The sequence below is a fragment of the Nycticebus coucang genome, chromosome 3 (assembly GCF_027406575.1).
Source record: "Nycticebus coucang isolate mNycCou1 chromosome 3, mNycCou1.pri, whole genome shotgun sequence".
Lineage (NCBI taxonomy): Eukaryota > Metazoa > Chordata > Mammalia > Primates > Lorisidae > Nycticebus > Nycticebus coucang.
Genome location: NC_069782.1, coordinates 18,802,419 through 18,818,631, shown reverse-complemented (window position 1 = coordinate 18,818,631; position 16,213 = coordinate 18,802,419). Strand labels below are relative to the sequence as shown.

General features: G+C 45.7%; 1 protein-coding gene across 3 annotated transcripts in view; it reads left to right on the top strand.

The window, feature by feature from the left end:
• The window catches only part of STAB2 (stabilin 2), a 142,393-nt gene that overhangs the window by 61,985 nt on the left and 64,195 nt on the right, over window positions 1-16,213 (top strand). For 2 of the 3 annotated variants that reach the window (XM_053585632.1, XM_053585631.1), the window contains exons 22-30: window positions 514-625; window positions 3,487-3,667; window positions 5,579-5,672; window positions 7,185-7,343; window positions 12,135-12,230; window positions 12,309-12,401; window positions 12,977-13,024; window positions 14,690-14,826; window positions 15,234-15,348. In XM_053585632.1, coding sequence (XP_053441607.1) covers window positions 514-625; window positions 3,487-3,667; window positions 5,579-5,672; window positions 7,185-7,343; window positions 12,135-12,230; window positions 12,309-12,401; window positions 12,977-13,024; window positions 14,690-14,826; window positions 15,234-15,348 — 1,035 coding nt within the window. The remainder of the gene's footprint in view (window positions 1-513; window positions 626-3,486; window positions 3,668-5,578; window positions 5,673-7,184; window positions 7,344-12,134; window positions 12,231-12,308; window positions 12,402-12,976; window positions 13,025-14,689; window positions 14,827-15,233; window positions 15,349-16,213) is intronic. The other variant, XM_053585633.1, reaches the window with a different exon arrangement.

Below are 16,213 nucleotides of genomic sequence, written 5' to 3'. Positions count from 1 at the left end.
AGGAGGACAGGGAGAAGCCCGTCTAAGACTGTGGCCAAGGGACCGGGAAGGCAGCTGTCCCCAATGCTGAAGCACATCGGTCAATACGAACCTAGCCTTGGCAAGGCTGGGAAGATGGGAGGAACATATGTTTACCACTGAAGAGAGAAAACACTGCAGTTTTGAGTCACAGAGCTGAGTGAGAATGTACAGAGAGAAAGGCCGGGCCCTCGTTCCTAAGGCCCCTGTTGATCACTTATCCTGTACGCGTCTCTTGAAGGTTCCTGGTTCCCCATCACGACCCTCCCTTCAGTGACTTCTCTTAGAGTTCTAAATCCTGGCTTGGGATTCCCAAGCTAGTCACTGTTGTAGCATCCTCCCCAAGACCACTGCCCACAAGGGGTCCCAAAGAGCCATTTCAAGTGAGATTGAATCTGAGAGCAAAGAAGTCAGACCCTGGAATGAAAACATCTAGACAGTCTCTTCCTCACAGACCTGTGACCTAACAGCCCACGGGCCTGTCTTTGCTCCCAGTGTGCAGATGGCTTCGGCGGCAACGGGACGTGCATTTGTGAGGATGGATTCCAAGGCTCACAGTGTCAGTTCTGCTCCGATCCCAATAAATACGGACCCCGATGTGCCAAAAGTAAGTGATACTTCTGGAGCTCCCTTCCACTCCTATGCCAGGGTCCCTCTTGTGCTAGTGCAGGCTGCTGGAGCAGGTGGGTGGCTTGTGACCCCTTTGCTTGGGGGTGCCATCATTGCAGGGTGTTTTTTACACTGCGGTTCTCACACTCCGACCTATGCCGGAGGGTCCTACTTGCAGAGTTTCTGATTCAAGAAAGTGGGTTCTCTATCAAGAAACAGGTTCACCCCCTACCTTTCAAGCAGACCTCCTCCATCAGCTCCTCCACCTGCTAGTCCATCTTGCCTCCATTGGGCAAGTCTTCATGCCTCTCTATGCCTCAGTTTCTTTACCTTAAAACAGGTGAAGATAATAATAGTAACTGCCTCAGGAGTTAGTACAAGTTATTACTGGAAAGCACTTGCCTTAGAACAACACTTAGCACATAGTCTGTGCCATAAGGATCCCAGCTACTATCTACTGTTCTACGTGCAATGACAAAAATATCATGAAACTTGTCAAAGCTGGGCATGGTGGTTCATGCCTGTAATCCTAGCACTCTGGGAGGCTGAAGCAGGTGGACTGCTTGAGCTCAGGAGTTCGAGACCAGCCTAAGGAAGAGCAAGACCCCATCGCTACTAAAAATAGAAAAACTAGCCAAGCCTGGTAGTGCTCACCTATAGTCCCAGCTATGCTGAGGCAAGAGGATCCCTTAAGCCCAAGAATTTGAGGTTGCTGTGAGCTATAATAATGCCACAGCACTCTACCTAGGATGACAGAGTGAGACTCCCCCCACCAAAAAAAAGCTTGTCGAACATGTAGAAAGTTCCACAACAATAGGCGTGGGGGAGAAAAATGCACTTATATAGTCTTAGGAAATACAGTATGTCCTTTAAAATGATACCCTATTGCGTATATTCAGTATATCTTTATATTTTACATATTTCTAAGCTCAGTAATAGGATCAAATGAGTGTTTCAGAGCTTGCTGTGGAATCAGACCTACCTGAACTGAAGACCCAACTCTGCAACCTACTGACTATATGAACTTAGAAAAAGTTATTCAATTTGGGCGGCGCCTGTGGCTCAAAGGAGTAGGGCTCCACCCCTGTATGCCGGAGGTGGCAGGTTCAAACCCAGCCCCGGCCAAAAACTGCAAAAAAAAAAACTTGTTCAATTTCTCCATCTATAAAATGAAGATAATATTGGCCCTTACTTCATAGGTTTTTGACAGGAGGTTGGACCAGAATTTGAGACTTTTACCACAGAGCTTGCATCCAGATTGTACTCAATAAACAAAACTGCTGTTATTATTATTGCTACTAACTCTGCACATCTGTGACAAAATACACACCCGTCCCCTCTCTCACCTTATTGGATCCTCTCTCACCTTATTGGATCCTCACAGTGATCACCCAAGATGGACAGAGAACAGCCAAGCCCAGCCTACAGCATCCTGTTCCAGTGTTCTTTGTGCCAAATTGGATGCCTGGGGGTTATTCCAAGACTGGCATTTGTCTGAGGCCTGTGGGACAGGTTGCTGAGCCTGGGGGAGGGTGGGGCGGCAGCTCCCCTGCCTCCCATCCCAAGCCTGTGGCTGCCCACGACACATGCATGGGTCTTGCTCCTTGGGAAACAAGCCCTGACTTACCTAGAATTGTACGAAGATTTTGGGGGGTAAATACAACTGTAGTTTTCCAGTCCCCTTTCTCCTTCCTGAGTCTTGGCTCCAAGCACCCCGCTAATTCCTCTCCATCAGCCCCTCTAAGGCTAGATCCCCCAATTCCTTCACTTCTGGTTGTTTTTCAGGGCTCAGCATCCTTCCCACCTCCCTCTGAGAATCTCCGTAGCTTCCTTCTTGCTCCCATGTGCATAGAAGCCTGAGTCTGACGAGTGGGCTCACACTGCAATTTTTCAAGACCTATCATCAAAAGGAAATTAATCAGCTAAAATAGTAACAGGGACCTGGAACGGCAGTTAATACAATGATCTGCTGTGTTCACGTGCAGTCACTGACAAAGGTTCAAGTCTTTGCTTGGGGTCCTCACAGCAAGCTGGGGTTTCTTCATCTGAAAAATAGGAATAATAGAAGTTCCCACCTCCTGGGACTGGTGACTGTTAATGAGATGGTGGGGGTGCAAGTGCCTCGAATGGCATCAGTTGCCCAAATTTTGCCCTTTAGTTCTCCTTGGTCTGCTGTGATAGAGTGGTGAGCACCCCAGGGCCCCGCCAGCCTGAGCAATCACTCCTGTTTACATCAGAAAGGTTCATGGAAGAAGGCGAGAGATCTCCAGGCTAAACTGTCTAACAGGAAAGTAGTTGAAAATTGAGTTCCTTCGCCTTTTTTACAGCACCTTACCCACTGTCCCTGACACCCCTTCACACACACTCAAAAAGCAGCCGCAACACCACATTCTTCTCTTCCTGAATCTGTGATTTTTCAACCGGTGGGCCATGGCATACTAGGGTGCTGGGAGAGGATCTTAGGTGTGCCACAAAACTTTTTAAAGACCATTAATTAAATTATTTTTGAAAGAAGTGCAAAGCACGGTCAATTATTCTTTTTCATGTTCCTTTCTTTTTTTGATCAACATAATTGAAGTGTGCTGTGGAAGTTCACAATAGGTTTAAGTGTGCCATGAGATTAAGAAAAAGGTTGAAAATCCACTGTCCTGGGTAGGAAAGTCACCAAGGGCCATGAAGGCACTCCGAGGAACACTTTAGACCCTGAAAAGCAGCAGCAGGAGCTGTCCCCAGCTTAGTGTCCAGGCTCTGCTGTGACAAGAACAGGTGGGAGTGAGAGGAGGTGGTCGCTGTCCTCCGGGGAGTCCTGCCTCCATGCTCAGCTTGTCCCCAAGCCCTGATGTCCCTCTTCTCTTTTAGAATGTCTGTGTGTTCACGGGACGTGCGATAACAGGATAGACAGTGACGGGGCCTGCCTCACCAGCACATGCAGAGACGGCTCCGCTGGGAGATTCTGTGACAAGCAGACATCAGCCTGTGGGCCCTACATCCAGTTCTGTCACATCCATGCCACCTGTGAATACAGCAATGAGACAGCCAGGTGGGTCTGGGAGAAGGCCCTTAATAATGCAAAGCCACTCTGTTACCTGCAGATGGAGCCAACCCATATCTCAGCTCTGTAAACTAAGGCCTGTTCTCTCCAGCAGGCAGTGTGGCTTTTGTGGAAAGAATCTCAATTTGCAGCGCTCCTTGCTTTGAAACTTATCAGCTGTGTGACCTGGAGCAAGTTACTTAACCTCTCTGAGCCTCACTTTCCTCATAAGAGCAATAAGGATGATGATAGCTACCTCAGCAGGGCAGTCAGGAAGAGTAGAAGAATGAAATGAAAAAGCACCCAGCACCAGGGAAAACACATCATAGGTGTTTCTTCATGGAAACTATAATTACTGAAGATTTGTTCACCGCTTTCCAACCTTTGAAAATGCCTTTACTTCCTAAAGCTGTTAATAATAGCTCCCCTGGTGAAGGCCATCTTTCAGGAAATCGGATCTTGAAGTGGTAGATCTAAATTTGTTTTCTTAATACTAACACCTGCAGTGGGTTTGGAAGAACAAGAGAAACACCAGAGGAAATTTTCCTCTCCGGGAATATCCGATTATTTGCTGACTTGCCTGCTGCAGGCTGCAGGCTATATGAAGCCAGAGACTGTCTTTTCTTTCCCATGGTTTACAATAGAATGCATCCTGCTACAATAAGAGCAGAATGCATTTTTCTGGCCAGGCGCGGTGGCTCAGGCCTATAATCCTAGCGCTCGGGGAGGCTTCGGCAGGTAGATTGCCTGAGCTCAGGAGTTCGAGACCAGCCCGAGAAAAGTGAGCCGCCATCTCTAAGAAATAGAAAAACTAGCAGGGCATCGTGGCAGGCACCTATCGTGCCAGCTACTTGGGAGGCTGAAGCAAGAAGATCACTTGAGCCCAAGAGTTTGAGGTTGCTGTGAGCTATGATGCTACAGCACTCTACCAAGGGAGAGAGAGTAAGTCTCTGTCTTAAAAAAAAAAAAAATGCATTTTCTTAAGGAGTTAGGATCTATACCAGTGCAGGAGGCAAAACCATATGTCATCATAATTACCCTTACAGCCTCCTGAGTCACTCACAGAGGACCATGGTTACGGGTCTATGTGTTCTCTTTTACCTTAAAGTCAAACAGTCTTAGAAGAGATCAATCCATTTCTTCATTTGGGCACCAGATGAGAGTTTAATTCCTCTAGGAAATTTGACACATGAAAAATGTTTTTGTTAATTTTTGTGACGCACATGAGTGAATTACAGTAGAACATGGGGACACACTGTGTCCACACGGTGTCCCCACCACCTATGACAGGACACTCAGTAAGTATTGGTTAAGCCCATCAGTGAATGAATGGCCCACATTTAATAGTGAAAGTATCACTGCGGGACATTTTGAGAGGAGTAACTAAAAGGGTGATGAGTCAGGAAACTGTCAGCTCACAGAATGAGGCACCTAACAACGTCTCGTTTAAGAAAAAAATATATATCTGAAGGACCAGAGAAGAGTCTCAGCTGCCTGTCATTTTAAGATCTCTTACACAAATGAGAGGGCAGAGCTGCTCATATCTAGCACTGAGCAGAAAGGCCTATAAAGAGGCAGGTTCTGGTCCCATAAGAGCAGAAAGATGGCTGGGTATTGAGACTTTCAGACAGGAGGTGTTGTGCCCATTTTCCAGATGCAGAAACAAAGTCCCCTATGGTTAAGGGACTCGGTCGGGCAGGGTCACACACACCGCTAAGGGGTGGGGGCTGGATTCCCAGCTAGGTGTGTCTGGCTGTAGACCCCAGAAGTACTCCTGACCACATTTCAACACTGGCTTCCTCCACCTGAGCAAACTGTCCCATCACCTGGCGGCGACTCGCTTCCCTCTGGCTGCCAGCCCTCTGCTGGGAGGGTGGTGCTTATATTTCATGGGCTAACCTCACACACTTCTCTTCGCAGCTGTATCTGCAAAGCAGGATATGAAGGAGATGGAGTTGTCTGTTCCAAGATGGACCCTTGCCTGGGATTCACCCCCGGAAGCTGTAGCCGCAATGTGAGTGTTGGTCTTTATTTCCAAGCTGCCTGGTTTTTGTGGTGGTTGTTGTTGGTGTTGTTTTAAAAGAAACCCCACGGGAAGGCATTCCAAAAGCCAGTGTCTGATCACTTTTCAGATGCATGAAGCACTTGTGTTTGAACCTGGAATTTTAACAGCTACTGGTACTTTCTAGGAGTCTCCACTTTTGAAGTTCAGATATGCAGGGGCTTGAGAAAACACCACGAGAATCAGATATCGAGGCCCATAGTCATACCTCTCGATTCAAACTTGACAGCTTACAAGGGACTAGAATGTACCTGATTTCATTTGCTTCTCAAGGAAGCAAATTTCATTTGACCCAAGGAAGTCACTATCGTTATCCCCATTTTACTGATTAGGAAACACGCCTTGGGGAAGTTAAGTGAATTGCCCTAAATTCTATTGCTGTTATGGGCACTGTCCAAACACGCCATTGCTCTTGCTAATACCTTTGGAATGGTGCCGCCACCACCTGACCCTAGTCGCCCTCCTGTCTTAGCTATAGTTTGATATCAGGTCCCCTTGCTTCCACTCCCGCTTGCCCATAGTGTATTGTCCACCCACAGCCAGAGTGACTTGAAGCAATTCAGATGGTGTTTCTCACAGGCTAAACCTCCCTGGGTAACTTCCTCTGTTCCTGGGGATAAAATGGAGGAATAGCTGCCCAGCCCCACCCGCCTGAGTCCCCTGGGGCAAGCCTCGCCCCCCTCTCAGCCTCTTCTCTACAACAGCTCTTGCACCTCACTGTCCTCACCCTGCCTGCCCGTCAGCCTCCTGGTGGGGTCTTCCTGAGAGCCGGCATAGGGGTTAGGAGCTTGGGCCTCCACATTGTAGGGACCTGGGTTCACACCTCTTTGAAGACACATGACCTTGGGCAACACCCACTTTATCTGTAAAATAGAGAAGAGCAGTCCTTTCTCCAAGATGATCATTTGTACTTGCAAAATAATAAAAACAGCCCCTGGCTGGCTTGGCACCAGTAGCACAGTGGCTATGGTGCCAGCCACATACCCCAAGGGTGGCTGGTTCCAGCCCAGCCTGCTAAACAGCAGTGACAACTGCAACCAAAAAATAGCCGGGCATTGTGGCAGGCACCTATAGTCCCAGCTACTTGGGAGGCTGAGGTAAGATAATCGCTAAAGCCCAAGAGTTTGAGGTTGCTGTGAGCTGTGACCCCACAACACTCTACCGAGGGCAATATAGTGAGACTCTGTCTCAAAAAAAAAAAAAAAACAAAACAGTCCCTGGCTTAACATAAATAACATAGTGATGTTAGTGATGGAGGCCCTTAGCTGGGGCCAGCTCTGAGCAATCTTGCTGGTAAAACCATCTGATCTCTTCATTGGTAATAATACAAATTAAGTATTCCAATTATTCCCACTGCACCCAGTGCACATATATGTTTCTAGAACATTCCTCTGGAAATTCTTATTGGAATTTTATGGCTAGATTGAGGTTTCAGAGGCTTGGCTTGCCTTTTTCCTCCCGCAGGCAGACTGCATCAAGACTGGCCTGGGCACCCACACCTGCGTCTGTCAGCAGGGATGGACAGGTAACGGGAGAGACTGTGTGGAGATCAACAACTGCCTCCTGCCCGGCGTGAGCGGCTGCCATGAAAACGCCACCTGCTTATACATAGGCCCTGGCCAGGTAGGTTGGACACAGGAGAGTGCAAAGAAGCAGCGGGATTCCTGTGGTGGCTTCTCTTTGTCCAGGACACAAAAGTACTCTGGCTAGACCTTATTGCAGCTTTTTTATCATTTGAAGCAGTGAGAATGGGTAAATTGTCACAACGAACCTATCACAAGGTATTATTATCTCATCTTATAGAAGAGGAAACTGAGGCATCAAAAAGCTAAATAACTTACTTGTATAACAGAGAAAATTGTGTGACATTCCTTCTTCGACCCTGTCCCACCCCACCTTGTACTCCTGTAGGGCTCTGTAGCTCCTTGGTCACTTTCGCTTACCCTCCATTTAATGGAGACCAAGGCAGAGAGGTGACTGCTTGGAAATTAATCAGCTCCAGGGGAGCCGGAGAAGAAGGGTGACTGACAAGGGCCCCTTCCCATCCATCCCTCCTCCCCCCACTCCTCCCCACAGGGAGGACCAGGTGTGTTCTAGAAGGCTAAGAAGGTCCAGAGACATGGAAGATGGGAATCAGGATTTGAAATCATGATCCTATCTTTCAAATCTTGATGTAACATCTCATTTTCCTATTTTAAGGCTGAATCTTTTTTTAAACTTCCAAACTATTTTCTGCTCTTTCATAAATGCATTTCTTCTCTTGACAAAGGCACTGTTTGTGTAAGGTCTAACCTTGCTCACCACGGTTCCTCCCTTTTGGTCCCCAGCCTTTGGTTCTTGGTGCACACATTTCTGCATATGTGTTAATATCTATCCATAGTTGGCATTTGTAAGGTTAAGGTCCAACTTGTAGGTATCTCTCACTCCCACGTAGAGTCCAGATACTCTTGCAATGTATCCCGCTCCCTGCAGCTTGAATTTCATTGAGTTCTTGTGTGAGCGTGGAGATGTTAATCCACTAGCTCCAATTTAGATACTGGATACATGTGATGTTTGTGTTTCTGTTCTTGTGATACTTCGCTTAGGAGAATCATCTCCAATTCCATCCAGGTTGCTACAAAAGTTACATAATCTCCAACCTTTTATGGATGAATAATATTCCCTAGTATAGATGTACCACAATTTATTAATCTATTCCTATGTTGAAGGGCATTTGGGGGCTGTCCACATCTTTGCAATTGTGAATTGTGCTGCCATAAACATTTAAGTGTCTTTATGGTAGAATGCCGTTTTTATCCTGTGGGTAAATACCTAGTAATGGTTTTGCAGGATCAAATGGTATGTCTACTTTTAACTCTTTGAGGAATCGCCATACTCCCTTCCATAGAGGCTGCACCAGTCTGACGTCACACCAACAGTGTATAATTGTTTTTTTCCTCTCCACATCCACACCATTTCTCTGGAGTTAGGTGACATCCGAGTGTGGCTTTGATTTGCACCTCTCTGACGATTAGAAACAATGAGGATTTTTTTCATCTATCTGTTGGCCATGAGTCTATCTTTGCAGAAAAGTTCCTGTTTTTGTCTCTTGCACACTTTTTAATGGGGTCGTTTGATTTTTTTCTTATTGATTTGCCTAAGTTCTTTCTATAATCTCATCGTCAACCCTTTGTAGAATTGGTAGCCTGCAAATATCTTCTCCCATTCTGTATTCACAAAATAGTCGAAAGGTGGAAGCAACCCAGTGTCCTTCCACAGATAAATGAGAAATACAATAGAATACTAACCAGCCTTGAGGAAGAAAATTCTGGCATATACTACCTGGGTAAATCTTAAAGACATTATGTTAAGTGAAAGAAGCCAGACACAGGTCAAATGCTGTGTGATCCCACTTATCTGAGCTCCCTAGATTCACAGAGTCAGAGAGCAGAATGGTGGTTGCCAGGGGCTGGGTGAGCACAGAGTGTGGAGTTCGTTGTAATGGGCATGGAGTTTCACTTTGGGAAGATGAAAATGTTCTGGACATGGGAGATGGTGATGCTTATACAACGATGTGACTGTCCTTAATGCCACTGAACTACACATTTTTAAAAGGTTAAAATGGTGAATTTTGTCTCACGTGTAGTTACCACAATTCTTTATTAAAAAAAAAAAAGAAAAAGGAACCACAGTGAAAAGTGATTTAAAAAGGGGAATATTTAGGTTTGCATTCCTGTACAATCCACATTGAGTCTAACTCAACAGGACTCAGAGCTCAAAAGGCTTCATAAAGGGTTAGTTTCATGGCCCAGCTTCTTCCAGACTCCTGAGGTAAGTGGTAGTCTCTATCAGCTTCAGACGTGCACCATCACAACGCTTTGTTAAGCAGACTAGAGAGAGTTTTGTGCTAACTTCCCCCAAAGCTCAGGATTCATTCTCTTTTGTGGCTCAAATTGAGGAGCTTTCATAACCATCTTCATTTCCCGACGCTCCCATCAGCCCTGTGAGCAATTATGGAAATCAGGCCAAGTACATTAAGTACAGTCACAGTTAGCTCAGGCCAAGGCCCTGTGTCACCACCCTGGGGTGAAGGAACCAGGCGTATTTCACCTCGTGCACCAGAAGAGGGGGAGCGATGGTGTCCCAAAAGCCGAACGGGAGTGCAGTTTCCAGACAAAGAGAGAACAGGTGCTGGGCAGACAAAACAGCGGTTCACATCCCCATCCATGTATTCACTCATTCAGCTAACACCTCTCAGGCGCCTGCTCCCTGTGAGCCCGGCAGAGGAGATGAGAGATTATCCCCACCAGGGCCTCCAGCCAGCCTTAGAGAGAAGCACACCCCTGTGCCAGGCGACAGACAAGTTGGAACAGCACAAGTGGTCAATGTAAAGGCCACGTAGAGTAAGCGCTGTGGTTTGGTTGTTCTCCCACACTGAAAGGCCACTTTCCCATTTATTCTTCTGGTTCCTCCACCAGGAGAATCTGCTCATGGGTCTGGAGGAATTTAGCTTTAAAAGGTAAATTAGGGCCCCAGGAGTCCTAATCAGGAAGGAGCTTATTGAAGTCTTACATCGTGTCAAGCATTTAGTAAATGATCGCATTCATTTTGCCTCCCTTGAGTTGGCAGATTGCATTTGAGAAAAGGAAAAAGAAAATGCTTTGGTGTATGCCTTGGATTTCTAGGGCCACCACAACAATGGACCACAAGCTGGGGGGCCCATAGAATAACAACAAAAAAAAAAAATGGTTTGTTTCACCCCGGTGGAGGCTGGACTCTGACATCCTAGTGTGTCAGCAGGATTGGTTCTCTGACAGCTGTGAAGGAGAATCCACCCCATGCTTCTCCCCTGCCCAGTTTCTGGAATTTCGTTGGCCATTCTTGGAGTTGCTTGGTTTGTGGACATCACCCTGATCTCTGCCTTTGTGTTCGCATGGTGTTCTCCCCGAGTGTGTAACTGTCTCCCAATGTCCCCTGTATATAAGCACACTGGTCACACTGGATTCAGGGTGCACCTCACTCCAGGAGAAGCTCATCTTAACTAATTACCTAACAACCCGGTTTCCGTAGAAGGTCACCTTCTGAGATATTTGAAGTCAGGACTTCAACAGATGAATTTGAGGAGGAAGGGTGGCAGGGCCACCTAGGACAATGCCCACCCCCACTCTGTCTGTCCTCCTTTCTGCACACAGACTTGAAAGACACCCTGACGGGGGAGACAGAGGTAGAAGAGGGGCTCTCCATGGTGTTATATAAGAAATGCAACATACCATGTGTAGGAGTGCCCTCCGCTGGTACTAATTGTGTTAAAAAATGTTTAGACATTCCAAATAGGTACAAATCTTAATTATTAGGAATGTTACTTTGTTTTTGTTTTGAGACAGAGTCTCACTCAGTCACCTTGGGTTGAATGCCATGGCATCACCACTCACAGCAACCTCAAACTCTTGGGCTCAAGGGATCCTCTTGCCTCAGCCTCCAAAATAGCAGGTGCATGCCACACTATCCAGCTAGTTTTCCTATTTTTAGTAGAGCTAAGGTCTCACTCTTGCTCAGACTGATCTCAAACTCCTGAGTTCTAGCAATCCACCCATCTTGGCCTCCCAGAGTGCTAGGATTGCAGACACAAGCCACCATTCCTGGCCAGGAATATTACTTTAAAAAGACAAAGCACATCTGGACCAATTATGCCAGAGGGTTGCCAGGTTGGAAGTGCCTGGAGATGTCTCCCAACACCGGGTAGAGAAGGTTAAACACCCTTGTTGGTAAGGCCTTGCCCTGCACACACAGTTGCAGTCATGTGCTTCTGTGTGTGGGGTAGCCTTTATATAAGATAGTCATGTGTTCCTTATAAGGAATAATGGCAGACAGTGCCTATGCTTTTAAAGATAAAAGTCCATAACTTGCTCCATGGCTTGCTAAACCTTCCTCTTTTCAAGAGGGGGCCAACTTTTCCAATATGATCCTATTTAGGGTCTAAATTTTCTCTGAAACTATCTCTATAGGCCCTTTTTTGGGTAAAGAATATTTAACAAAGAGGGTATCGAGAAGCTACCAGATTGGAAAATGTAATGCAGAATATGGAGACTAAATGTAATGTAGAGTCTAAGTGTAACAAGCAAAAGACATTGACACTGTTCTCTAAGAGGGCTATGGTGTCTATCTTCCATTTTCCTATGCCACAGGAAGGCAGGGCGTGAAGGCCTTGAATGATGCTCTCTGATTCTTTCCTTGGAATTGCACGTGGAAGGCCTTGAATGATGCTCTCTGATTCTTTCCTTGGAATTGCACGTGGAAGGCCTTGAATGATCCTCTCTGATTCTTTCCTTGGAATTGCACGTGGAAGGCCTTGAATGATCCTCTCTGATTCTTTCCTTGGAATTGCACGTGGAAGGCCTTGAATGATCCTCTCTGATTCTTTCCTTGGAATTACAGAATGAATGTGAATGCAAGAAAGGATTTCAAGGGAATGGGATTGACTGTGAACCCATAACTTCCTGTTTGAAACAAACCGGAAAATGCCATCCATTGGTGAGTTACTTGACTGTTTTTTCATTACAAACACTTTATTTAGGAAAGCAAGCTAGTCTCTCTTCTTGGTTTTGTCAGGCAAGCTGTCAGTTTACTTCTGGTGTCTGGAGCTGCGTTTGTCAAGAGGGCTATGAAGGAGACGGCCTTCTGTGCTACGGGAATGTGGCGGTGGTAAGTCAAGGGAAAACTCAAAAACACGAGGATGAAGACAAGACCCCCTAATACCCACATTAACCAGCTTTTATTATCCCCATTTGACAGAAGAGAAAATTGAGTTCCATTAGGTAACTGGACTAAAGATCTAGGATATAGCTGAACCAGAATGAAAACCCACGAGGTTTGATTCCACATTCCCAGCCAGCCTCTGCTGAACATGACTCTGACAGGGGGGCATTTGCTAAGCTCTGGGACCCTCCTTAGCATCTGGGTGACCATGTTCTTACAACCCAAATTCTGATTTGCAAGAACTTTGGATTATCGCGTCATTTGAAGTTTCTAGAATTACTTCTTGACCTCAAAGGTAGAGGATAACTGAGCCACCTTAGTGTAAAAGAAACTCACTGCTTGGGTGACATGCAGTGACAGGGGGCACCCATCCGCCAGCACCAGTGAGGCTGGCGAGGACAACAAGCCCAGCCCCAGAGAGGCTAAGTGCAGACGGCCCAGAAATGTGCTGGGACTGCTTCTCATTGTTCTTTTCCCTGTGTTCTCTCCCGCCTCTCCCTCCCTCGCGCAATATGAATAAGGAAATGTCATTTCTTGCCGAAGCAGCTATATTTAACCAGTGGATAAAAGTAAGTACCTTTGTTGGGATTTAGGATTGTGATGTACATAATTTTATAAACCTGGAATGCACATAATAGAAAACTGAAAATGTAGCTCTTAAGAAGGAGGGAAGGTGATTGTCCAAGCAGTGGTCACCCCTGACTGCACTTTAGAACCTCTTGGAACACATTTTTACATACTCCTCCCAAGGCTCCCATCCCTGAAGATTCTGATTTAATTGGCCAGAGGTTTGCTCTGGGCACTGGTATACTTTAAAAACTTCCTAGGTGAACCTAACATGCAACCAGAGCTGAGAACTTCTGGTCTTGGGGTAAGCTGGGGTGGTCAACTTTTAACCAATTCAAACATAGATATCTAGCTTCATTCATTACAGAGGTCTTGGTGTTTTTTTTTTTTTAATTTATCATTGTAATTCACCAAATTAGAGTTGTGGTTTATAGCTACAATCAGGGATACTTCATATGTGCTTAGCTCCAAGCGTAACATATCCACCCCTGGAAAGTATTATGACAAAATTCCAATCCATAATATTATGCAGCCTTAAAGAAAGATGGAGACTTTACCTCTTTCATGTTTACATGGATGGAGCTGGAACATATTCTTCTTAGTAAAGTATCCCAAGAATGGAAGAAAAAGTATCCAATGTACTCAGCCCTACTATGAAACTAATTTATGGCTTTTGTATGAAAGCTATAACCCAGTTATAACCTAAGAATAGGGGGAAGGGGGAGAGGGAGGGGAGGGAGGGGGGAGGATGGGCGAAGGGAGGGTGATTGGTGGGATTACACCTGCGGTGCATCTTACAAGGGTACATGTGAAACTTAGTAAATGTAGAATATAAATGTCTTAACACAATAACTAAGAAAATGCCAGGAAGGCTATGTTAACTAATGTGATGAAAATGTGTCAAACGGTCTATAAAACCAGTGTATGGTGCCCCATGATCGCATTAATGTACACAGCTGTGATTTAATAATAAAAAAAAAATTCCAATCCATACTTTTCTCTGTTGTCTCCATCACTGTCCTATTTGCGTGCATGGACCAAGGCAGTGGGCCCAGCCAGGCATGGCAACAAATGGTCTATTGCCTTTAAATAGATAGTGGTCAAAATAGGCCATGCCTGGTGAGCACTCTAGTATGGCTCCCGTTGCTTCCACATGGGGCCTCTCGGAACCCACAGACCTCCAACAAGCAAGAGAAGAAGCTAGGCAAGAATAAAATGTAGGTAAAGTTTTGAGTTCAGACCTCACATCCCTCCCGTGCTGAAACTGTCCCTGAAATCTCCCCACTATCCTTCTTCCAAAGACATTCAAGAATTTTCAAGAGCCTCTGCACATGTGTGTGCACACACAGGATCCTATCAAGGCTATTTCTCTGGCTCTTCATTTAGACTAAGGCATAAAGAACTTATAATGACTTAAAGTGTACACTGATTGAGCAAATTTGCATTTTGATAAGACTCGTACATTTTCACAAAAGGGGTGAGGGTCAAAGAGAATAAGAGACATCAGCCAGTGATAGGGGTGGATTTAGGGAAGAAAACCCTGGGACCTTCCCCACATTCCTGAAATTAAATCACGTAAGAAATTGTCCGCTCTGCCAAGCATTTAATTCAGCCCCGTTTGTCCCCTACCATGACTCGGCTCCCTTTTTGCTCCTTCTGTGATTCAGAATGCATCTCTACAGCCCACACTGTCGGTCGCCTCCAACCTCACTGTCCTCGTACCTTCCCGACAAGCCACCAAGGACATGGACCAGGACAAGAAATCCTTCTGGTTGTCACAGAGCAATATTCCAGCCCTAGTAAAGTAGGTATTATTAATTTTCTTCTTCATGATATCTGAACGGCATTCTTGTAAACATATGTTAGAAGTTCAGTGTAGAGAAGCCACCTAGTCCTTCAAATTCATGGAACTGTGAATGTTCTCAGATTCCCCCTCCTCCTTCCCCAAGTTAGCGATGACAGCCAGCCAACTCTCTGCCAAGCTCTGTTCTACTCTTCACATATAACTCAGTTAATCCTCCCAACAACTCTCTGATGTAGCTATTATAATTATTCCCATTCTACTGAAGTAGAAACAGGCACAAGGTAGTTGAGTAACTAACTCAGGCAAGGGGAAGTTGAATGTTGAACATGGCAAGTCTGGCACAATACTCAATTGCTGTGTGTCAAGTGTTGCTATGTGCTTACGGCCCTTATGGTCTCTTATTTTAGATACCATACACTTCTAGGCAAGTACACAGTGGCCGATCTGCAGACCCTGTCATCTTCAGACATGCTGGCAACATCTTTGCAAGGCAGCTTCCTTCACCTGGCAAAGGTGGGCAGGGTAAGAGAGCTCTGTGTCTGTCTGCTTAAACATGGCACTCTCCATCATCCTCTTTAAAGTTTTGTGTATGGGAGTTTCCAAACATGTAAAAACAGGGGAAAAACCCATGTGGGCATGACTCAGATGCAATAATGATCAATATATATTGATACAGGCTCGGCGCCCATAGCTCAGTGGTTAGGGCACCGGCCACATACACCGGGGCTGGCAAGTTTGAACCCAGCCTGGGCCAGCTAAAACAACAATGACAACTGCAACAAAAAAACAGCCGGGTGTTGTGGCGGGTGCTACAGTCCCAGCTACTTGGGAGACTGAGGAAAGAGAATCGCTTAAGCTCAAGAGTTGGAGATTGCTGTGAGCTATGATGCCACAGCACTCTACCAAAGGCTGCATAGTGAGACTCTGTCTCAAAAAAATAAAATAAAATAAAACATGTATGTGTGTGTATATATATATGTAAATAGATAAATAGATACATACAGAGACATGTGTACACATTACTTTAAAGCACTGACCCCTCTGCCCACTGATTGGCCACAGCTCTTCTCTGAAGACCACACACTCATCTAAGAAAGGATGTGCAATTCCACGACTTTGCTTTTGGTCATTCATTAAGAGCTGGTTATCAGTAACCTACTAAGTAAGTCTTCAGAGGTAACTAACACTGTATATGAAGTTAGGATCAATCAGCAAATATTTATTGGACGTCCACTGTGCTGCAGGCTCAGATCTAGATGCTGGAGACAGGGCAGTGGCCAAAAAAGAACCGAGTCCTTGGAGAAACTCATCCCCTGGTATTTTCTACAGTGTTTCAAGGACTCAGATCCAGAATTCCATGCGGAAATCTGGCCACCCGATTGCACGT